Source organism: Nelusetta ayraudi, unplaced genomic scaffold, assembly GCF_046127955.1.
Source record: "Nelusetta ayraudi isolate G7.1 ecotype Tasmania unplaced genomic scaffold, CSIRO-AGI_Nayr_v1 ptg000042l, whole genome shotgun sequence".
NCBI lineage: Eukaryota > Metazoa > Chordata > Actinopteri > Tetraodontiformes > Monacanthidae > Nelusetta > Nelusetta ayraudi.
In genome coordinates, this window is record NW_027466092.1 from 10711423 (window position 1) to 10735283 (window position 23861).

Consider the following 23861-nt stretch of genomic DNA (forward strand, 5'->3'; position numbering starts at 1 on the left):
AATTATTTACTGTGTTGTAATTGTGCTTGGCTGGAGGGCTTCCTTTAGGTAAGAATTCCAATGAGGCACCAAAATTAATGTTTTTAATCGGACAATAACAACACATCCAATTGAAGGCAGGGTAAACAACTGCTTTGTCATGATGACAAACTAATTACCTCAGGGCAACTTTTTGTATTATCTTCACTTTCTCATTAGGTGGAATTTGTTCCACTAACCATTCTGCGTAAATATTCAAAACAGTCACTAGGGGGAGCCGTTCCAGGTCCTTGATGTGGCAGGGTGATTCTTTGGGTTAGTGGGTCACTCCGCTTCCCCTTCAGGGCGAAAGACACCACAACCACACTAATGCAACAGTTCGCTGCAGCACAAAGGCACCGATGAATTCTGCATCACTGTTGGCCTAGTTTGACTGAAATGATATACAGAAATATATATTTCTATATTCCTTTCAATTTGCTGGTGGTGCAGCAGGCTGTGGTGGCACCCTCATTGCGACAGAGCGTACAGCTGCTCTCCACAGCGCTCCAGTCGCTCCCGGTACTCCAGGTTCAAATAGTTGTCTTCAGGGACCCCCTGAGTGCCGTAGAGAAGACCCCAGCAGCAGCAGGCAATCACAGCTGTGCTGTCACTGTCCCCTGGGCAGGAAGGAGAGGAGATAACGGAGAAAAGCAGCATGATGCAGAGCTCCATAATAAATTAGCGCTTAATTGGTATGGATTCCTTTCAGGCTTCAAAGGAAGGTACCATAAAAAGTGTCATTAAAAATGGATTGGAAATAACTGACATGGCGGTAAACCAGATAGTCTTTTTTTTGAAGTACAAAGTGTCTCTTGCCAGCCAGAATTTTCTGAGATAATAGAAAAAAACCCATCCTTAACTTCACGTCACTGTCAATTACTTTCCTGTGAAGCAATGGCACAGCTAGAAGTTGGCTTTAGCTAAAAGTCTTAGTTTTAACATATGGTCAAATACTCATTGGCCAAGATTGAGAAAAAAAATCAAGTTAATATTGCGTGAGAGTGGTTTGATAGGATGACGCGGTTAGCGTGACATGCGACTTGGCTGACTAATTTTCCTCCTACCCCCATGGAAGGCGGCTCTGCTCATCAGCTCCTCCCAGTTGGATGCGGCACCCAGCAGGGCGTCCAGCGCTATCATGGGAGCATCGTGGCCGCTGCGCCCCGCCCACCCCGACAGGCTGAAGCTCTTGTAGGCCTCGTCTCTCTCTGCAGGGCCGTACGCAGGAGGCCAAATCACAGGCCCCACCCCGTTGGAGATGCCTCTCTGATCCAGGTACCTGTGGAACGGAGGTGAAAATTCCAATCCGCTAGCGACAATCAACCTTCAGTGTGACGCGAGTAAACAAAGGTTCTATTCTCAACCGTCAAAATGTTATTTGATATCTGCTGAACCACGCCCCCGGCGGATGCAGCTGAAACACCGTGCAGCTCATACCACTGCCACTTGTCACTGAAGTAGTTCCAGTCTCTCTCCGTCTCCTCCACAGCGTAGCCTCGGCCCTGGACAAACATCTTGGCGATGGGCAAGGCCTCGTTGAGAAGGCCCAGGCCCCACGTCGTGACTGGCCTGCGCTGGACGGCGTACGCAGTGAAAAGGGCCGACGCCACGGCGCCCAGGAAGCCGGTGGGGTGAGGGTGGGTCATCCTGCCTGTTTCCACGGCAACCGCCACCAGCGACAGCAGCTGGTCAGGCCTCGGATACCTGGTAAAGGTAATTACTTTTGATTAATATACTGATTATTTATTATTTTGATTGCCTTGAGAATTACTGCCTAACTAGTGCTCGCTTAGATTTAAGTCTCAAACTAAAGAATTTATTTGCTTTTTTTTTTCCTTCTTAACAATTGAAGAAAGTATCTGAATGATTCAGGATGACATGGTGGTGCAGTGATAAGCACTGTCACCTCACAGCGAGACGGTGGCGGGATGATTCCCCAACACCCTGAAGTGCATGTAATAGAAAATGGATGCATTTCCTCGAAAAATATCCAGTACCACCACCGTCCACTAGATGGTGCGCGGACCTGCGGCCCTGGTGGAGAAAATATCAAATTCCTCCTGAGAAAATATTTTTACAACTCTAACAGACTGTAGGGTGTAGCTTCATTTTAGCACTATTACAACAACATATGCTTTCTACTATACTGGCTGAATGAAAAAGACTGACACTCAGACCATCTCCAGATGGACCCTCAAATTACAGTGTGTGTGTAATTACTAGTGAAAGGATTAATGGTTAGACTATTTTTGTATCCTGAGGCTAACATATGAGATGCAACCCCGTCGAGCTTCCACGTAATAGTGGAAAACTTGGAATTCCTACTATGAATCCACAGCAAACTGTCAATGACAGAGGGAAGTCCTCCTTCACTTTTTGCTGTCTCACAGCCAAGTGGCTTAAACGCAGGGCTCTGGAATCCCTCCTCCTCTTTATGATGTCACAAGGGGCACAAACGTCTCAGCGCTCTCTCTGCCTTCTCAGACACCCTGCTTGGCAGCTTGCCTCACCGTCATGTCCCTCGCAAAATCACGTGGCAGGTCCAACAAAGTATCAGTTTTAGCAGGAAACTGAGCATTTTTGCAGGACGCTGCAAACAGAGGGCTAAATATTCCCTTTTATTTATTCATTGTTATCCCAAAAATGCTTCACGAGTGTCGAAATATAAAGATCTGAAAATGTGAGTGGATCTAAATAAATCAGCTCCACTAACTATATATCTTATATACTAACCGATATCTTACCTGAGTCCAATGCACATGGACCTCATGGCTGCTCCGCAGCCCGTCCCCTCTGGGTTGTAGAGTACTCGATAGCCTTCTTCCTGTCCAGGCTTAAGCTGCGACACTCCTTGAAAACAGAGTTAAGGCCATTTCCCCATAAACCTCTATTACATATGTCCTCAATCACATGTTTTTTATTTCCTTTTTAAGCCAAGACAACTGCTTACCTAAAATACTGGAAGGACCTGGTTTCCTCCCGTCCATGTCTTTCATTCCCTCCACATATCGAGCAGCCACCTCGTGCAGGAGCTCCTCCCCCATCTTTCCTGCAGGGGGGACGACAATCTATTCACACCACACACATGGTTGGCTGTGATGTTTCTGAAAAATCTAACACATCTGTTTGCAAGGCTGGCTTGGCCTTATCACAGCAAAGGTCAAGTGAAGCGTCTGCCGTTTCCCAAGCACTTGCGGCGAGACATAATAGTGCAGCAAATCAGGGCCAGACTATAAATCTGGGTTAGCCTTTTGCGGCGCGCATATCCTGATGAGACCTTGTTAGCGCCAAGCCTGCAATCAGATCGATCCAATCAATTCCGTTTGAAAATTAAACAAGCAAGAGTCAGGGAGGCCGAGCGAGTGCATGTGTGGCGTGGAGGTGGCGCTGGCGCTCACCGGTGGCCAGCCCCTCAGCCGTCGCCAGATGCAGAACTGTGTCATCGCTCACCGGCCAATCAGGGAGCTCCGCCTTGATTTTCTGCAGGCCACCCAGCTCTTTGAGCTCCTGTGAAGAAATACAAAGATAAGGTTTTTTTTCTCCCCCCCCACCCCCCTTTATTATAGGGCTAAATGATGCAAACGTTATCTCTGCACACAGAAGCATGCTTGTTTAGTGGCACCAACCTGATGGATGGCGGGCCCGGACTCATTGTACTCCCACAGCTGGTTCCTGTATCCCAGGGCATCGCCAGTGCCGCTCAGCAGCATGGCTGCCTTGTATTTCTCCACTGTGGCCGTTTTTCTGCAACATGAACATTTGGATTACTGCTCCCTTCACATTAACCCACAAATAAAAGTATTAAATGGCTACATTCAGCAGCTGACTGTCCTAATAGTAATTGTGTCAGTTTGTTTCATTTTTCTCTAAAGAACTCAGCAAATAAAGCTGTTTTCTACATTATTAGTTTTTACTATCATTATTGTTATTATGAGTAGTAGCATATTTCAAACCTGTCACATTCTAATTTTATCCCTTAAAAGCTCCCATAGTGGGTATGACTGTCATGTGCAGTGATGTGTAATTTTATTAAGACGCGGAAGATAAAATGCTAGAAATTATTACTATTTTGATGTATTCTCCACATGCAGTGATCATTTTTGCACACGCGTCAGCCAGACATGTCACAGGCTTCTCGGCTGCAACAGCTGCACTTGCTACTGCCGCAGCCACCGCCGCTAACCTAAAAATCCCTCCGCCAAGCGAGCGCAGCCTCACCGCTCCATCGCGACCCGTCGTGTCCCAAAGCCAGGCGTCTCCAGGCGGCTTCACGCTGCAGTCGACGTCGGTGCTCCGGTGCTTAGTAGCTGCAGCCGTGGTGTTCAGCAGGTTTCGGCGCTGCTGCTGCTGCTGCTGCTGTCTGATTTAGCTCAGCCAGAGGTCACAGGTCCCGTTTTGACGTCGCACCAGTCGGCGTTCAGTTAAGTAATCGCACTATTTTTCCCTCTCTTATTTTCTTTGACTATCTCGAGGCCGCGTGCGTAAGACGTGCAACTGGAAGGCAGACGAAGCCACATTTAGACGCCCCCCACTGGAGGACTGAACTCGACGAAGTTAAAAATATAAGCTGGAGGTCTTGACTTGAGAAGCACGCACGAGAAAAGTGCAGTGAAATCGAGACGAACAACTGTGAGGGAAATCATACACCGAAGATTCTGTATGTAACGACCCGTGAGCCCACACCAGCCCTTTTAATATTACGTTGGTTTTATGACACATTAGTCATGTTGTTGGCTCTGCGTACATTTACTGTCAAGAAATCATTTGCAAATAGAAGTTGACTTCATAAAAGGCCTTGAGGAATCCTGAATACATTGATGGTGTGAAGTTGCTCAGAAAAGTACCACTAGTTCAGGCATAAACCCACATAGGGCAGAAGTCACTGGTTGTACTTAAATAATGTATATGAGGGTAAATATTTCTCTCTTGTTGCAATCTGTAAAAATGACAGCAAAGTATCAGGTGATGTTTTTTTTTGGTCTTTTCCCCCTCCTTCCCGTTCTTCTCCCTCTTCCTCATCTCTTCCCAGTCATTCTTGTCTCCGCACAAAGTGCTACACATCCACCAGTTATTTTCCCTTAGCCCCAAATCACGTCTGACGACAGGATAAGAACAAAGGACAATGCGGATCAAAGGATGTGACGTCAGCAGTCACGTTAGATCAAAGCGGATCAGTGCAAAAAGAAACCACAGTGCCAGTAACGTTGAACATGTATTAAATGCTTAGCTGATCAAACAGTGTGAAGAACGCCTGCTCTGCGGTGACGTGCCTGTGCTGATCCCACCTGAGATACTGTGATGGAATAGTGGCTCTCCCTAGTTACCGCTTGCGCCGACCTGATGTTGCGTAACACAGACAGAAGGAGTAAATCCGACCATGGCTGTGTTGCAACATGGCAGGTGCCAGCAGTCGTTCCACCTCCTTGTAGCAGAGGTTTCACTGCTTCGCTCCATGGACTCAAGGCAAACATGTAACATCGTTAATTGGCCAATCAGCAAGAATTACCTGCATCTAAACCCGGTTTTGAATTAAAACTATAAAAACCCTTGTCACTCAAACGTCACAATGAACAACAGAGGAGATGGACAGCACAACGGTAGAAATTGTAAGTGTTTTGCTCGTTAAACACACCACACCCTTGGTCAAAGAATTAGACAAGTTTGCTGCTTTTGACTTTAATCTCTTTAAAATATGTCTTTGACGGGTTCCTACAGACATAGAAGTCAGGCTGCGTCTGTTTCCCATCAGTGAATGGCCGCCGGATGAACGTCTCCTGCTCATCCATGCCTTGCTGGAACTCCTGAGCAATGATGAAGTAGGCAGGTGGGACATAGTTTTTATACTGGAACACCCCGACATTCCCGCAATCACAGACGGCGAGGAGAACCAGGAGAACAATGAAGCTAATGAAAACAGCAGCAGCTTCGTCCTCAGCATTGACAGCCCTGAAATTATTGTCATTGAGGACAGTAATGACAACGCTGCTGATTCTGCCAGTGATGCTGCCACCCCTGATGCCACCGGTGAGGTTGGTGTGGCAGGTGAGCAGGAAGATGTCAACCCGGATGACAATCCCTCGACTGCGCAGCTGAGACAAAAGTCGAGTGAGGAGGCTGAAGAAAGTCATTGCTGGGAAGAGCCCTGGGACTTTGAAAGTGACGGCGGGAACACTGTAAGCTCCAGTGCCAAGGAGTCGGATGACGACGACCCCTTGCCTGGACCATCCTCAAAGTGGACACCAAGGGGTGAGCAAAGTTTGATTTCATACCAGAGCACAAGTACGGAGGATTCTGAAGAGGAATCTCAGTCGAGTTTGCCTTGGAAGAGGACTAGAAACGCAGAGGAAGAAGAATCACTTGAATGCCCAAGCGACTGTTCCGAGGATTCTAATGATTCTGGAGATGAGCCTCTGACTGGTCCATCGAGGAAACGGAGAAGGGACCGGGCGGAAAGTGACAGGAGCGGAAAATAGCCGAGGTTCTGGCGAGGGGGTTGAGAAAGAACAAGTAGCAGAAGCACCCAGCTCAACTCTTCAGTGGTAAAGACAATGAATGTTGTGGACCACTCTTGATAGTTGCATTAAAAGGGGTGCTTATTTTCAAAAAGATCTAATGTAATATATCCCATTGTTCAAATTGTATTTTTTCTTTAGAATAAAATCAATAACACTACACCAAAAACAGTGCAGATGTCCTGTGAGGTTTGTGTTTTAATTGCTGCAGACTATCAAAATTGTTCATCTTCGGAGCTCTGGGCCTCGTTTGCCTAACGTGTTGCAATCTCCATTGTGGCCAGGTAATTATTTTTTTAAATTGTTTTCTGGACAAAAAATCACCTGGGGTGAAGTTCTAGTTTTAAGACAGAGGAGCTAGTTTTAGTTTTTACAAGGGTGGTAATAAAGAAGTAGTAACGAAGGTTGAAAAGAACACCCAAACAGAATGCAGCCAGTAATTGGGGCACTAAACTGAATAGGTGTTGACCATTCACATTTAGTTATTGAGCAACGGAAGATGCAAAACAACTTTCAATAAATTTAAAAAAGCAACACAAGTATGTATTCTAATATCACAAACAGAAAAACAATTGCAGATTTTTACATTTAATTTGTAAAGGTTTTTCTGTGAGCTACAACATCAAACAACATGCACTTTCGTAACACACCCAACGTGACAATCTCAGCTTTTCATTCCATGCAACAGTTTGTTATGTGGTTTATTTATGTTTGGGCTGTTTCGATCGAAAGGCTGCTCGAATGATGGGAAGATCAAAGCACTGCCAGAGATAAAAGAAAAGGCGAGTTTAAAGAGATGAACTTCTTTTTGGCACAGGGCGCTAAACCAGGGATTTGCTCTGTAGCTCCATGCTTCGGCCTGGAAGTGCAGCGCCTCCAGGAACAGACGGATACTCATGAAGAATCAAAAGTGAGGCGGCAGAAATGCGTTGCGATGGATGCCAGCTGCCCTTAGACCTCACAAAGGAAGACGAAGGAGGAGACGAAGAGGAAGAAGACGACGTTGAATCAAGGCTTGAAACATTGTGTGTCCCTGATGTTTCGCTTGGAGCAGAGAAACTTCCAGAAGCCAGTGTGCTAGAGAGACAATGACTGATTTAGCTAGATTTCTTGAGAGTACGGTATGCGCACCACATCCTTCTTTTCTGCCTTAAACTTTGAAAATATAGCCAATTTCAAATGTTTTACCCCATTCGGTGTGTCGGTGTTCATTCATCTAAAAGCATAGCCCCATTAAAACACTTTTTTTTTGTCAGAAAGAAAATATTTACCTGCGATGGACAATATGGGAGATGGAGGGCACAATGGTAGAAGTTGTAAGTATTCCCTTTAATCACATGTAGTTCTAACTTCTGCTTTGTGTACTACCATTTTTTATTCAGGCAAAACGTGAACATAAATAATACTAAAGCTGACGGTTTTTCACAGACCAAATATGCACCACGATGTTACTGCCCGACCAAAATATGGTTCTGTTGTAAACTTGCCACTCCTAACATTAGCTTGTAGAGTAGCTAACATACAAGTAATTTCACTGCATTTTGGCATACTTCATGGTCGTCGCACTTTGCAAACTCGCACTCATATTCAGTACAGACCTATGCTATGTGGCACACTACAGTCTTCACAAGCGTTATACCATCATGAGTACCCATTAGCAGTGAGTGAAATGAAATCTTTGCACTCTTGTTGCAGTTCTGATACGCCTGTTTCCAAGAGGCGAATGGGTGGGAGACGAGGAAGTCATGGGTACACTACGCATCTGGCTGGAGTTTCTCTTTGAGCATGACGATGCGGTGGGGATGGATATGGCTGTGGAGGTGGAAAACCTCAACATCAATGAAAACCAGGGGAATGTTGCCAACCGCGATGGCAACAATGCAGGTGAGGAATCTGACAGTGACGACGGCGCTGCCGATCCTGGAGTTGACTCGGAAGGCCATCGCGATATAGAGGATGAAGACGCAGACTCTTCCTTTCCGTCTGTAACGTCAAGTTCGACAAGTAGCTCCAGTGAGGATGACGCCATAAGGTTGGTGTCGTACGATGAGTCGACTGACTCGGGCATTGACTTGCCTGACTCTGACCAAGAATATACAGACGAGAGCTCAAAACTCAAAACAGTGGAACACGCAGATGCCAGTGATGAGAATTCTGACGATGACCCCCAGCCTGTATCCTCACGGGAAGTACCAAGAAATCTTGAGAGAAGTCCAGACAATCACGTGGGTGCCGCTTGGGATTCGGCGGAAGACCCTCAACCTGGTCCATCAAGAAAACGCAGAAGGAACGCGAGAAGAGATGAGGACTTGGAAGAAGACCCTCTGCACGGTCCACCTTTGAAAATTGTACGCAAGTCGGATGTGGGTCCTAGTGAGCAGGCAGCTGCCACATCCTACGACTCTGAAGAGGAGGCCATGCCTGGTCCGTCGAGGAGGAGGGAGGAGTACAGTCAGCACGAGGAAAGTGGCGAGCGTTTCGGACCATGTCGTGACCACAGCGACTGTGATGTGGTTTTTGAAGAGCAATCTGAAGGAATCAGCCAAAAGGACCAGAAAGATAAAACTGAAGAGGACTGACGACATTTCTTGTTTAGCGCATGATTTGGTTATTAGCTGGCTAAGGAAGAGTGAAGACCGCTCAGACAACGTGTTCCAGCAAGAGCTATATTCCAAAAGAAATCCCAGCACCGTAAGGAAAACCTTATTTTTTTTTATGATGATTTAATTCTGTTCTGAATTCTGAATTATTGTTCTCTTTTAATTGTCTGTTGTTTTTATTTGTTTTTATTGTGTTTTTATTCTTCTGTAAAGTGTCCTTGAGTGCTGTGAAAGGCACTGCCAAATAAAATGTATTATTATTATAACATGTTCTGGTAGCAGCCACAATAGTATGACTTTTCCATGACTCATAATAAGACAAGGTTTGTAATAAACAGTGTAATGAATGACTTTTATGCAATGTTGAGAAACGTGTGTGTGTGTGTGTGTGTGTGTGTGTGTGTGTGTGTGTGTGTGTGTGTGTGTGTGTGTGTGTGTGGAAACACTTATTTCAGGGGTATTTCCAATGACTCAGTCAGCCATAAACTTGGAAAACATGATTTCCGATTTATAATTGAGCGCATCAACCTCGGCCATAGCTCACACTTCTTTCTCCTCTGAGGAGATTCAAATTGGAGCTTTTCAAGCGGCACTCCATCTGCTTGCAAGGTGATCCATGCGCCCACTTTGCATATATAAGTGCATTCATACCGTCGGGTGTTATGGAATCATTTCTTTCTTCACTTTATTCTTCCTGTTTCGCTTTATGATGAAGTTGCTTCTAAAGAGCATTGCCCCATACACATGCAAGAAAGAAAAAAAAAACTTTAGAAAACAGAATGTAGTCAAGCAAAGAAAGCACCCACCATTGATTAATGACTGCAGTGTATATACATCTGTTACCAAATAGCACGAAAGAAACAACTTCTCCACAGTTAAAGTTGAAAATGCACAAATGCACCAAATTGCTGAAGTAAATATCGAAGTAGCTGTTGCACAAACTCTTGGCTGTAACCCTCATGTAGTGCAGGACAACAACTGGGGTCACCGAGCACAGTGGTCCAGTCTGATGTCTGGTGGGTGTGGAAAAGTCAAGAGAGCCATCACTCAAGCTTATATTCTAAATCTAAATTGGTTTTAGATTCTTGAAGTGCCCCTGGTTTGCTCATGGATCCTCTCTCCACAGGGGGGCGTGCTTTTACCGTGTGCACAGTAGGGATGCAACCGTACAGTTCCCACTGTTCGATATGCATCACGGTTTTTGGGCACGGTTTATTTAAAATAAAAGTATTCTGAGTGGCAAAGGCAATATCGTACTGTATTGTAAAAATAATTAAAAGCACAGATACAATCAAACCACAAACTTAATTAAAAAAAAAAAAACCTGCAGTATCAGATCAAATTAAACATAAAATCACGCAAATTAAATCTAAAATTATTATGACTATTCAATAAAAAATAAACTACATTTTTAACCCACTCACAGCCAAATTGAGACGTTTTCATTGTATTGGGCTTGAGTGGGTCAAATGTATAATTATTTTTTTTTCAAATGGTGAAATGTATTTTGAACAGATTGAAAATAAATCAGTTTAAATGGATATATTATTAAACTCGCTAATATTAGAAAATGGACGTTAGGTAAATGCATATGTTACATAAACTGCAAGCGCTCTGACGCAAACATCACAAACGTGCAGATTGGCAAGTGCCGTTGTAATAACAATGGCACTTGCCAATCTGCAGGGAGGAGAAAGATTAGCGAGTTTAGGACAATGGTTGGACTATAGTTATTATCTTAGGCTGCTATATTGTACTTGGTTTGCCCAAAGAGAATGCTAGGGTTACTATTATTAAAGTATTCTGGTCATTGTTGTTTCGTGCACTTGGCATTTGTAAGTGACATCAGCCAATGAAGGCTGTTTACAACCGGCTCTGTGATGGAGTAAAAAAGCCATGGTCAAAGACATATTGGTTCATTTAATGACAGCGGGTTGCGGGCTGAGGCCGGTTGTGATAATGTGGTTCTTGGGGGCTCCTGGAACGAGTCAAATTATTGATAACTGCGGGACCCACAGGTTGTCAAAAAGCTGCGTGCCACTAGTCTAGAAAACAGAATGTAGTCTAGTCTTTTCTCCTGAGTGGATCCACTTGCACAACATCATGGCTGTGCCGAGTTTTGATGGAGTTTTGTGACTGGCCGAAATGGGAATTGCCCATTGGTCCGACCTCCCATTAGAGTTAGGGTTAGGGTTACGATTAGGGTTAGGAGAGGTTGGACCAATGGGCAATTTGTCAGACTAATGGGAGGTCGGACCAATGCCAAGCTCCCGGCTGAAACATACCAATCTTGTTGGCGTACCAAACTGTTTGGTAAGTTTCTGAATATTGTTGCATCCCTAGTGCACAGGCTTATAAAGTCTGTGGCGTTGCCTGCTCACTGCTGATGCCAGGTGGCATTAGATGGAGAATTCATTTTGTGAAAGTTGAAGTTTTATGTGTTAAAGATGTTGTTTTTTTGACATTTGGACAAAAGAGAGAAAAGCAGGCTTTGACGTGGACACACAGCAGGCTGCCGCTAGTTATTGAATCTCTCTTCAGCTAGGTTCCAAAAAGCCGTATTGATCATCTTCACACAACACGCTGAACTAAAAGAAATAGATCCAGTTTTGACAAAAGCAACACTTTTTTCCCCACCTGCATGGCATTAGATAAGATGAATATCACTTGCTCCTATTATGTCTGCACATGGCCACAGCTTCTCCCAGCACCTTGCAGCTTCATAATACAATCTTGGTCCATGAGTCGTTAGAGAGACAAAGTGTTTTTAAACAACGGCAAATTGTCTAAGCTGGTTTTCATCGAGCGAGAAGGAAGTTAACCCCTCCCCGCCCCCCGCCCCCCGTCCCACAAAAAAAGCAGTCAATCTTTTTTCTCACCATGGATTCTTAATCAGCTCAACAAGGATTAGTTCTCCGCTCATTAGAGGGATTGTTGTGTTTATTTTTATTTCTTTATTATTGTATTTCCATCTTGGCTTTCCATGGTGGGATGTCAACCCACGGATGTATTATTAGAACTTCATACTCAACTGCCAATATGGCGTTGTGGTGAGTTTCTTTCCCCAGTGGCCACTCGAGGTACTGCGGGAAAAACCCATGCGGCCCATAGTGTTTTTCCCATAGACCGCAATACAAAAAGAAACGGCTGATGGCATGGCTCTGACCTGAGGCCAGAAAATCCCCAATTTATTCCCAGTGTGATGTCATATGTCGTCCTATGTGCTGTGTCTCGGCTCGTTCTGATTGGCTGAAGCAGCACTTGAGTATGCGGAAGCAACCTGGAAGCCAAAAACGTTTTGGGCGTAGACGCTGAGTGAGCAACTCCATTGAAAAGAATGGGCTGCCGTATTGGATCCTGGGTTGTTTGTGCCAATTTTGTGCAGGACTGTTGACTTCCACACTTGTGGTATGATGGAAGGTTGAGCTGACTCAAGAGAAGCGAGTGGACTGACTCGGGCGACTCTGTGTTTCTCACTCGTGTTCGTCAGTGGATAACTTGCCTGAAGCCTTTCATGAGACGAGCTGTGGCCGCTTGTTGCAACGATCACTGAATCACACACCGGAAGAAAGGATAAACACGTGCAGGAAGAGCGGGCAGTGAAAATGTGACCATGGATGTAAGCAGAGAAAACAAATGCGGTTATCCTCTTTCCTCTGACCCAAGAAGCAATTGGGCATTCTCACTCTAGAGGTAAAAGTAGGGAGGAATAAAAAAGGTTCGGGGAGGATCAGAATTGTGCTTTTATCTTTTCACCCGTGTTCCACAGCTAAAACGGGGGAAGTCCAGGAGGAGGCGGAAAGTATTTATTCCCTCCAAAATCCCCATCCTGAGGCAGCCTGAGCCATACAGGTTGTGATCCTCTGGAGATCCTCCACACACACACACACACACACACACACACACACACACACACACACACACACACACAAAGAGTGGCTGAACAGGCTTTCTGGGGCAACGATCGGACACAAAATCAAAGGAGACCAGCAGTTTCTGTGTGAGGTGGAGTAAGAACATAAGTTCCTGAGTAAATGAAGCGCGGAAGCCACCATGTCAGTCTACCGTATTATCACTGTGCCGTCGTCATGTGCATTGAACTTGAACACACACAAAGCACTCGGCCTTTAAACGGCTGCAGTGTTTGACCAACCTTCATATTTTATAGTTGTCCGTGTTAAGACGGCAGACTGAAGCTGATGCTGCACTGATGGACTCCAGTGCAGGGAACCGTGGCCACCGTAACCAGGTGGTGCAACAGGTTCCTTCTTCTTGTTCGTTGTCCTTTTGCAGTTCCAATCGACGCATTTTCTGTGTGCAACATGTTTTATGTAAAAAAAAACAAAAAAAAAAACAGACATGGCACTGGCTGAACCAGGAAGGAAAAAAGGGAGGAGCTAGTGGGAAAACTAGCCAATGAGGAAAAAAACGACATCAAGCTTTAGTCATGACTTAATTCTATGGGTCACTTCTTGCTGCAGTTGTGCAAACAACAAAAACAGCCTATAACCAACGGTCACATTGTATGTCTGCATCTGGACTAAAGCCCATTATCCTAAATAGCTGTTTTAATAATGAATGCAAATATTTCCCTCTGGAGTCTTCTGAGGACACTGTATTAACAAAGGAGCCCGTTGCGCCGCAGCGAAACCAATCAGCAGTCAAGACGACCCTCATGCGCCAACAGAGTCGCCCAAGATGTTCCTCCTCGTGTGTTCATCATGTTTTCTAAATTGCCCCCTTTTGGCACGCTTGAGCGCCACTCGTACATCCAAGGCGCTTTGCTTAGTTACGCCTGGAGAGCGACTGCAGCGTCCAGTAAGCCTGATGAAGCCTGACAAATGGGCTCCTAGGTTGTGCAGAACGAGGATGCAGGATGGGATGACGGCTGTCACTGCGGCTCCGGCTGAATGTAAACCTATCGGGCTTTGCAATTATTTTTTTCTTCCTGTTACATAAAAGGTTATGTCAGTCTTCCATAGGTGTCTCCTTTCGTTTTTGGCTGTGAGGACTTTTAATTGATAGTCTTGTCACATCATTTTCTAGAGAAGTTTAAAGATGAATCATGATTTTTTTTTTTTTGCGTGTGCCAATTTGATCATTGTTCAGTGTTTCTTTTGCTGATTTACGTATTTTTATATATACATATATTTCCATCTTATTTTTTCTATTAACAATCACAATCAACTGGTGATTCATTCAACTTATTATCCATTAATCAAGAAAAGAACAGAAGATCTCGCGTGGGGCGTTTATCTTGTTTTTCATTTAAAAGATGAAATACAAATGATTATTGACCAGAAGACGAGGGAAATAATTGGCCAATGAATTTGAACAGTAGCTAAACAGCTCAGCAGCTCTGATGCTCTGAAGCATGCTTTTAAAAATAACCAGGAAGTTGCATAATGTTGTTTTGAAAATGAACAACTTCAGTACTTGAATGAATTCATCTCACACAAATAAAATTGCGGTCCCATGATTCACAGCTATGAAGGAAAATGCAGGTTGAAGCCAACAAATAGCTGGTAGCTTAGAATAATAATAAAAAGGAAACAAAGTATGAAACCAAATCAGGTCTCTGTCAGTTATCTTTTCATTGCTAACTTGCATGTAGTGTTTTTATTTGTAAAAGAGTAAAAAAAAGTTTAATTCATAGCTTTTTTCTTTACAGCTGACACACACAGTGTCTCGTTTATACCTTTTATATGTTCACGTCATCTTTGGTGTGACTACAATGTCCTCGGGTTTCACAGTGCTTTGTAATCCGTACAAGAAAAGAATTATTGACCTTGCCTGCCCCTGTTGATCATCGTAGTCCGCTTCTGTAAAAGTGACGCAAAACACTGAGAGTCTCCGTCAGAGAACATGTGAAGCAAAAGTCATCCAGCCGCTGCTGCACAACCACAAGCAACAGCAACAGCAACAGCAACAGCCCCCAGGGGCTTCTCCTCAGTCCCCCCCCTTGCAACCTCCTCACCCGTCACCTCCCCTCAGCCCCTCCCCGCGCTGAGAGCCACGATCTTTGAGCGCTATTACAAGTTTCAGTGTTGCCTAGCAACTGGCTGGCGGATTACAACTGGAGATTTAAGGCTGTGCGTGGGGCTGTCGGTATACACATGGATCTGTGTGTGTGTGTGCGTGTGTGTGTGTGTGTGTGTGTAACCACAGGAAATTAGTGTGTGCTGTTGGTGTCCCTCCGGCTTCCAGACAATATACTGTAAATATGTCCTCAGAGCTGTGGTTACAGTGTAAAGGAACGGCAGGTATCCAGGCCACATAAATCCTTGTTTATTGCTGGGATTCCAGGTTGCTGGGATTTCAGGTTGATTTCACAGTCCATTAGCTGTGTGACATTTAATGCAAAGCAGAGGTCTCTTGCAATCGAAAAATGATCGATGTATATATATATATGTTTTTTTCTTTTGCCATTATGTGGTTTCATCCCAGCAGCTTTTTCAGGACTGGAGGAGAAAGTGTAGCATAGCAGGCACGGCAGTTAATGCGCTACTGGACTTTCACTCATTCATTTTCTATACTCGTTTTGTCCTGCACTCAGGGTCGCAGGGGTTTGCTGGAGAACCTAATGACTGCGCTTATTGGAGTGATAAGCAAAAACGATAGATGAAGATTAAAGTTAAGAGATATTCTGCCTTCTGATTTTCCGCTTTGGAGCTGATAACCTATTTAGTCGAGGTGTGCAGTTATGGTTGAGCCATAAAGGCGCAAAGCAAATGAGGGAAACTTTGTGCGAAGCTTAGGTGTGAGGTGGCTTGTTTGTCGAACTGTCCCTAAACCTTCCTGTACATCCTCCTTTGCAAACAATCCGTCTTCAGAACACGTGGCTTTGTCGGTCTGACTCAAATATTTGTCATAGCGCAGCTGTTTTTACGTCACTCAGGCTCAGAGATTTGTCCTGTGAGCTTCGCTGTAAAAACACTGCAGGGATGATAAAAGGTCACTCTGGAAGGTAATGTTCCAGGAAATAGTCTGGGCTCATTTGTTGTCTGAACAAATCCAATTTGCTTGTGTTTTTTGGACATTCCATGACTTCAGACCTGCAACGTCAGGACAATTACGTTGATGTATTCACTTGTTAAATTTGCCTGCCTTTATTATCACCCATCAACTAGACTGATTTAATTGGCTGCTTACGAGATGATCTTGAAGTTTTTTAGCACAAATTGAATAGTTTTTTGACAGTATGATCTTCACCGGTTGTATGATTCAACCAGAAGAGGAAATCGCAGCCCTGCTGTTCCCAGAAACGATTCCACAGTGGCAATTTCACAGTCACATGAGCTCAACGAGCCTCTTCAGACCGAACACGACTTTGGCGGAAAAACAAAGGTGGAGCATCGTCATCAGAGCAGCGTCCTGAGAGGGAGAAACAGCATGTGGTTGAAATCCTGTGTGAGGGGGGATGCATAAGCCCTGTCAAAGCTGTGTGGTGTGTAGATATGCAGCATCTGGTTGCTGATTCAATCAACACAGTGCTGCAGTGGTCAGCACTGTGAAGGTTGTGGGTACGATTCCAAGGCGCCTTTCTGTGTGAACTCAACATGTTTCTCTGTGTCTCTCCCTGTGTCTGTGTGGGTTCCTCTCCAGGTTCTCCTCCCAGCTCAGTGGTCTAGTGGTAGAGTGTCCACCCTGAGACTGGTAGGTTGTGGGTTTGAACCCCAGCCGGGTCATACCCAAGACTGTTAAAATGGTACCCATTCCCTCTCTGCTTGGTTGGAATCGGGGGGTTAGATCACCCAATGATTCCCGGGTGCGGCACCACTGCTGCCCACCGCTCCCTCAGGTGATGACGGGTCAAATGTGGAGGACAAATTTTGCATCTTTTGTGACAATAACTGGGACTTCATCTTTTTAACATATTGCCCCCCTGCAATATTAAACAGACATAAAAAGACATATATAAGAAAATTTAAAAAATTGTTTCATTAGGGTGCCTCCACCAACATGAGCTGTACCCCACAGTCCAAAAACATGAACCTAAGAGGAATTGGGAACTCTAAATGAACTGTAGGTGTGAGTGTGTGGTTGCGTGTCTTTCTATGTGGCCCTGTGATAAACTGGCAACTTGTCGAAAGTGCGACCCTGCCTCCGCCCGAGGGACAGCCGCGATTGGCTCCCGCAGCCTTGTGTGGAGGAGTGTAGTGCCTGAACAGAAAATGAACAGATGAATGATTGCTGATGTTTTCACAACATCTTTCCTCTGGAAAGCTGCAGCGGCTCTGACTTGATTGGAAGTTGTGTAATGATGTCACTGACCCCACACACTTGAGACTTCAGAGTGTTTGAACAAGGCATTTAATGGCACCCTGGCATTTGACACTGTGTACCTGGAGTCAGTGATGCCTGGTATGTTCTAATGCAGGCGACCAACGTTGTGTCACAGGCCAGCCAGGCTAACTGTGCCAGCAGAAGGAAAGTCAATGACCATGTTGCAAGTTGATTATTGAAAAAATGAATTCTAAAATCTTATTTTAGTGTAGAAGTAGTGCAGGAGTGCATCATGTGGCTTGAACATCCTATAGCTGGAGGGGAGCACACACATCTGGATAAAGTGTAGATTTCAAGGATGCTGGTTATTCTTTCAGTGTGAAATGATCCGTCAATGTCTCCTTGAAGTCAAGTTTCTCACAATGTAAGAAAAGACTTGTCCCTCCTTAGCATAGGAACAGTTCTCTGATATTTATATGCTATATATGCATTTATTTTTTTCTCCAGATGCCTCAGAGGATTTTCAAAAGCAGGCTGAGAGTGAAGGAGGTGCCCCTAATATGAGAAATCAATATCTCAACAGAGGCGGAATGACTTCAGTCGCCTCTGCGATGCATTTCCCCCACAATTTGATTAGCTGACCGGCCTCTCTTATTCACACATCCCATTTTTATTCTGGAGATTGTGCGGGAATGATTGGAGTCGGCCGAAACGCTGCCGATAACAGCGTCTCAGAGGTGTTTATCAGACAGCCCATCTTTCTCTTCACGTTCCCTCCATGTCAGCCCTTCTTCCACTTCCCCCTACTTCCCACGCACCCTGTTTTGCTTCTCTCTCTCTCTCTCTCTCTCTCTCTCTCTCTCTCTCTCTCTCTCTCTCTCTCTCGCTCTCTGTTTTTTGTTTTTTTTTCCAGCACCGATGTGCCAGGAGGCAGCTGATTGCAGGCAAATGTCAAAAGGCAAATTGTTGATGCTCATTAAAGCTGCGCACAGCGACTGTGTGTCTGCCAATGTTTTAAATCAGCAAGTGTCTAATTTCCAAATGAAGTTAATCACATTCATAGATCTTCAAACGGCATCTGCTGAAATCTTCCAGAGTGTGTGTGGTTGTTTTTTTTTTAAATGACAACAGGCTTAGAAAAATTCATGAGACACAGTTAAGAAGATTGCTTTGTGATCTCAGATAAAAATTGGAAGTATAAACTTGAGAAGCCAGTTTGGGTAAAGGGTAATGATTGAAAAAGTATTTTCATTTATTTTTTATTAAGAACATCTGTGTGAAATCTTTGAAAATCGATGTGCCTGTCTGCACATCAGTGCAGTCGGGGGAGAAAAATCCAGTCTTACGTTTCACAAGCTGCTCTGGAATGTTTTGGTCAAAAAACATTCCTAGACTGCTAATGAGGAGCAGCGTCCGGCTCTTCTTGCCGAGCTTTCTTTGCTGAACTGAATCCAGGACATTTGGATGTGTGATAATAGCGGCTAAACCTGGCAACCTTGGCCATCGAAGCCAGACACCTGTTGCCACAAAAGCTCCAGCAGATTTTTACCAAAGCCAAATAAAGGTCTTGACAGCCCACACGGGAAGGTGCACCACTGTTGATTTGTGAGGGAGAACTTTTGAAACAAAGAGAAGCCGCTCTACAGGTCACAGCCGCTGAAAGGCCACCAGAGTCGGTGTGTTTATTGCAACATATTCACTTCCACGGCCGGCCGCAGCAGAGGGCGCATTATCTTCTACCAACGACAATGGGTGGCAGGGAAAAAGGTTCTTTTGTGTCTGTTTTTTTTTGTGTGTGTGTGTTTTATCAGAGAGGAAAACAGTAGGTGTGACATTTAGTCTCCAAATAGTCATAATCATTTTCTGACCTTTCCATTTATAATGTGATCCATTTGTGGCTCCGGAGTGTCAGGCGCAAAACTGCTGGGGAGAAAAATCATTTTTGTAGTGCGGACGCCAAAGAAATGTTGTTTTAAAAAACAGACAGACAGACAGACAGACAGACAGACAGATAGATAGACAGATAGATAGATAGATAGAACAATAATACACCTTAGAACAACAATACACCTTCTCCCTGGCAGCTACCTGTGGCTTCTGTTTCTATTCCCTTGTACTCGCTGTAATGTCAAACATTTCATGACAAAAGACATGAATGAATCTAAATTCCTAAATTAAATCTGTGCAATAAATGTTTCTTAAATTTTCAACCTTGCAATACACACAGTAAATACACATAAACATTGCTGCTAAATGTACAGTTGTTGTTGTTGTTTGGTTTTATACACATATATTTATACCTTTTTTTTTTTAACTAATTCAGTTTATTAAAATCTCAGTTTGTTTGTTTTTGCATTACCATCTTTTGACACTGATTGGGATTGTCCACAAGTTGGTTATTGTTGTATAATGACAATGAAGAATTCTCCCTCTGCAAGGTCGAGACTGAGCCGATGCATCAGCTTGGCTGGCGCCCCTGTTCCCACTCCCCCACTCCGCACACACACACACACACACACACATACACACACACACACACACACACACACACACACACACACACACACACACACACCCACACACACCCACACCCACCACCCCGCGTGTGTCGCGGGCAAACGCGAGAACGCTGACACGCAGGCAGCCGTGCCCGTGGTGTGGATGTGATGTGGACGCGAGGCCACGGGGCTTCCTGGGCTGCCAGACAGACAGACAGACAGACACTCTCTGTTGCACACGCCACCATCGGCCACCGTGCACTCGTGCAAACCCGTTTGCCTGCGTGACCTCGCTGACTGTTCCAGCTGCAGCATCGCAGTGTGACAGCCAAGGCCGCGCGCTGAACAGCTCCCACGGCGGCCCAGTTGACGGTGTCTGTCTGTCTGTCTGTCTGTCTGTCTGTCTGACTGTCTGTCTGTGTGTCTGTCTGCTCACCCTCCACCACCGTCTCTCCTCCTCCTGCTTCTCTAGCAGAGTTCAGACTTTGCTCTCGTCCTGATGCCATCTGTCACAGACGCTCTCTCGTCTGCAGGCGGTGGCGGAGCCAGAAATGTTTCCTTGGGGTGGCGACAGGGTGACACGATGACTCGCACAGGGGCGGCAACAAGTAGACGCCCAACATGTCTCCATGACTGTCATTCCTAATCATTACTGCAGGTGTTTGTATTTATTATTAAGTGTTTTCAGTGTGACCCCACCACAGTCGGTCTGCAACCAATCCTATGAATTATAGATCAGCAATCGTCACAAATGTTGAATACTAATTACAAACCAAACATTTCAGCTTGTTCCTACTGCCCTACGGTTAGGTTGAGAGTTGCATTAAATTTCTTCTTTGAGTAGGCTTAGGGTTGGGTTTTTAGGGTTAGGGTTAATTTTTTCCACCAAGAACGAAATTCAGGCAACTTATCACGTCAGAAATACATGAAAAAAACTGGGTAAAAAAAAATAAATGCTGTTTTGTCAACTAATCACACAGCCACCACTGAGCACCACGTAGTCCCGCCCCTGTCTGCAGATTCACAGACAGTTTTCTTCTGTTCATCCCACTTTTTTTTAATTAATAAATATTGACTTGATCATTTCAGGTGATAACACATTTCCCTTAAATATTTGCTCAAAATGAGTCTTCTGCTTGCACCGTAAACAAGCTCCTTCACTTAGTGGATCTCTGAGCACATACAGGCTCAGTGTGAATAACCACCATCCGTTGGTCCATGGTCTCTATATCTATATATTCCCTGTTCCTCCTCGCCGCGTCCTCCACCGTCTTATTCTGTGTTGTTTATATGCCTTCTGCTGTCCATCCCCTCAGCTCCACAATGTCTGTTTGTTCTCTCTGTCTTCCTTCCCCCCCCCCCCCTCCCCCATAAAGCCATGCTATCTACTGTTTCTTTCTGTCGCATTTATCGGCCGGTGAGTCATTCGTCGAGGTCGCAGAACTCAATATGTGATTCTGCTGGAGAAGCAGCGTGCTGTGACCAGCTCCAGTTCAGTGGACAACAGTCACTGTACCGCACTCGCTCATGTTGGGCATTAGTTTCCCATCAGAGTACCTATCTCCAAATATTTTACAGTATTTTTTGCAGCAGATAAAAAAACATTTTCCTCTGCAGTTTAAATGTATTAGTTAAACCACATTTGTGGACTTGGTTGGGAATGCAGGGTTCAGGAAAGAGCAGCAGCTTCTCTGCAAAGCTTCTCCACAACAGCAAGAGGGCTGCCCAGAGACATTTCAGAAAATGGCACAGTGTAATGATAATGTTCATTAACACTCTCCTCTGTGGGGGAAAACTCAATTATTTAGGCCGGGTGGGACGATAGAAAAGTGACTTGCCTATTGCACCGAATATGTGGGCGGCAGGATTCTGGAACTCGAGCTGTGCTTTCGTTGGGAATCTTCTTTTTTTTGTTCCCCTCAGTGTGAATATGTGTATTTTCACTGGTGGTTTTGTACATGTTAAATTTCCAGTCGACAGCCATTGACAGCTCAGTGATTGGTTTCGCTGTCAGCGCCATCTTGAGTTTCTGTTTGTTTTGAAACCGCATGATTCCGTATTTGGATGTGTGGGTGGTTCTGGAGGTGGGCAGTGATTGGAGTGTGAATGCATCATGTGCCTAAACACCAACAGTACATTGCCAACTTACGTTTGGCTGCTAAACTGCCAACCCCCCAACTTTATGGCCATCTTTAGTTGAAACTAGACCAGATCTGAAGACATGGACATTTTGACCCACTTTATGTTTTTCTTTTACCAGCGATTTAGCCCAATAAAAAAAAGTTTGAATCACTTTCTTAAGGCATTAATTTAAGGTTTGTTTCCGTATTTACGTACATTAGTCATTTTAGTCTTTTAGCAGCTCTGTCCATCTTTATATACAGTCAACAAGGACCCCTTATTTCAGATCATGGACTTAAGTCACACAGTTTGTTTTAATTGTATGATACAATCCTGCTTATATCTAGAAGTCAGCTCATTCACTGTGGTTTTCCTATAAAACACTTTAATAGCTAAACGTTGCTCTGCTCATTTCTGTGAGTTGACTGAGGGAATAGAGAAAACACTGGTATAGCAAATTGTACATCGCAAGGAGCCTTTCTTTGTTTCTTCTTTGTCTTTATGACCGAAATATTTATACATCAAAATGTATCAGTCATATGAATAAAAACAAATTTCATAACACCTAAATTCCATCAGTTGTAGGGAGCAGTGAGTGTGTCTGTGTGTGTGTGTGTGTGTGTGTGTGTGTGTGTGTGTGTGTGTGTGTGGGGTCAGCGCTTGTCACGTGCGCACGCGTTTGTAACCAGGGCCGATTTGTGCGCCGGCGACATTTGCTCTTGTCAGAGCCCTTGTGGACACTGTTGTGGTCAGCTGCTTTCACTGGAGCACCAGCAGCCGCCGCTGACATAATTGGTGTGGAGAGCGCACGTAAAGACTATGCATCCGTAATGAGGAGGTTTTTCACTTCTCATAAACAGGCGACACGGGCGAGTGTTGAGATATGACGAGCGAGGTGGGCGGGGGGGGGGGGGGGGGGGGGGGGGCAGAGAAGGTAAAACGAGAGATTGAAGTTGCTGGAGTGGCACTTCTAGACTGCACAGTGTGTGTGTGTGTGTGCGTGTGTGTGTGTGTGTGTGTGTGTGTGTGTGTGTGTGTGTGTGTGTGTGTGTGTGTGTGTGACATGAAGTGTGTTGCACGGAGGAGTGGGAGCCGTCTTCTTCTCCGGAGGCCTGTGGTGACGTTGCTGTGTTAATCCATTCATGCATGTCTGTGCCATGGCATCAATTTAATGGGACGGAACATACATGGGTGTGTGTGTGTGTGTGTGTGTGTGTGTGTGTGTGTGTGCGTGTGTGTGCGTGTTTGTGCACGCGCATTATGTTAAAAGAGCCCAGTGGTGGTGAGAACAAGGAACTGGAGAGGGGCCATGACATGAGAGAGAGAGAGGAGAAACAGACGAGAAAAGACGTACATAGGATTTTTTTTGAATACAAATTCAATTCTACAGTCTGCCGTGTGAGAAACCTTCCAGCACCCCCACCTTCTCTGACAGAGCGTAGACCTGACAACGAAAGGTGTGTGTGGGGGATGGGGAATGGCAAAAAAAATCCAAGAAAGAGATGTAATAAAGAGACGGAGATGCTGCGAGAACACCAATTTGGCCACTTCAATACAGGCTGCATGGTGGAGGGAAATAGCATGTTTCCCCTTGTCTGTCAGCGACTCAAGAGCCATTGGCTTAATTACATAGAGGAAGTGAGAGCAAAGAGACTGCCTGCGCATGAGAGACACAGAGAGAAGGGAAGAGATTTTTATACGCACTGCGTTGGAATGGAATCGTGTTCAAAAGGATGTGCGGCTTTTAATTACGTGCCACGTGTCTCGGCTTTTTGAAAGGAAAACCACCTTCAGCTCGTCTGTCTGTGCCCCACCGCCGGGACACGACTGGGTCGGGCACACACAAAGTAGGGAATGCTGCAAAAATATGTATGAGATACCTG

General features: G+C 44.9%; 2 protein-coding genes across 4 annotated transcripts; one reads left to right on the forward strand and one right to left on the reverse strand.

Moving 5' to 3' along the window:
* Positions 1-260: 260 nt before the first annotated feature.
* adprh (ADP-ribosylarginine hydrolase) lies at positions 261-4704 on the reverse strand. Its single transcript, XM_076034325.1, has 8 exons — positions 4240-4704; positions 3648-3765; positions 3420-3528; positions 2972-3070; positions 2766-2871; positions 1459-1725; positions 1086-1300; positions 261-638 (listed from the first exon to the last, which is right to left on the reverse strand). Exons 1-8 carry the CDS (start codon positions 4245-4247, stop codon positions 490-492), a joined length of 1071 nt encoding a protein of 356 aa, XP_075890440.1. The 5' UTR covers positions 4248-4704; the 3' UTR covers positions 261-489.
* Positions 4705-5001: 297 nt separating this feature from the next.
* Positions 5002-9284, forward strand: LOC142893584 (uncharacterized). Of its 3 annotated transcripts, XM_076034327.1 has the most exons (5): positions 5002-5627; positions 5737-6560; positions 6675-6817; positions 7351-7849; positions 8229-9284. In XM_076034327.1, exons 4-5 carry the CDS (start codon positions 7810-7812, stop codon positions 9110-9112), a joined length of 924 nt encoding a protein of 307 aa, XP_075890442.1. In that variant the 5' UTR covers positions 5002-5627; positions 5737-6560; positions 6675-6817; positions 7351-7809; the 3' UTR covers positions 9113-9284. The 3 variants fall into 3 exon arrangements, with proteins under 3 accessions (XP_075890442.1, XP_075890441.1, XP_075890443.1); XM_076034326.1 differs by having other exon boundaries at positions 5737-6817; XM_076034328.1 differs by lacking the exon at positions 6675-6817.
* The last annotated feature ends 14577 nt before the right edge of the window (positions 9285-23861 follow it).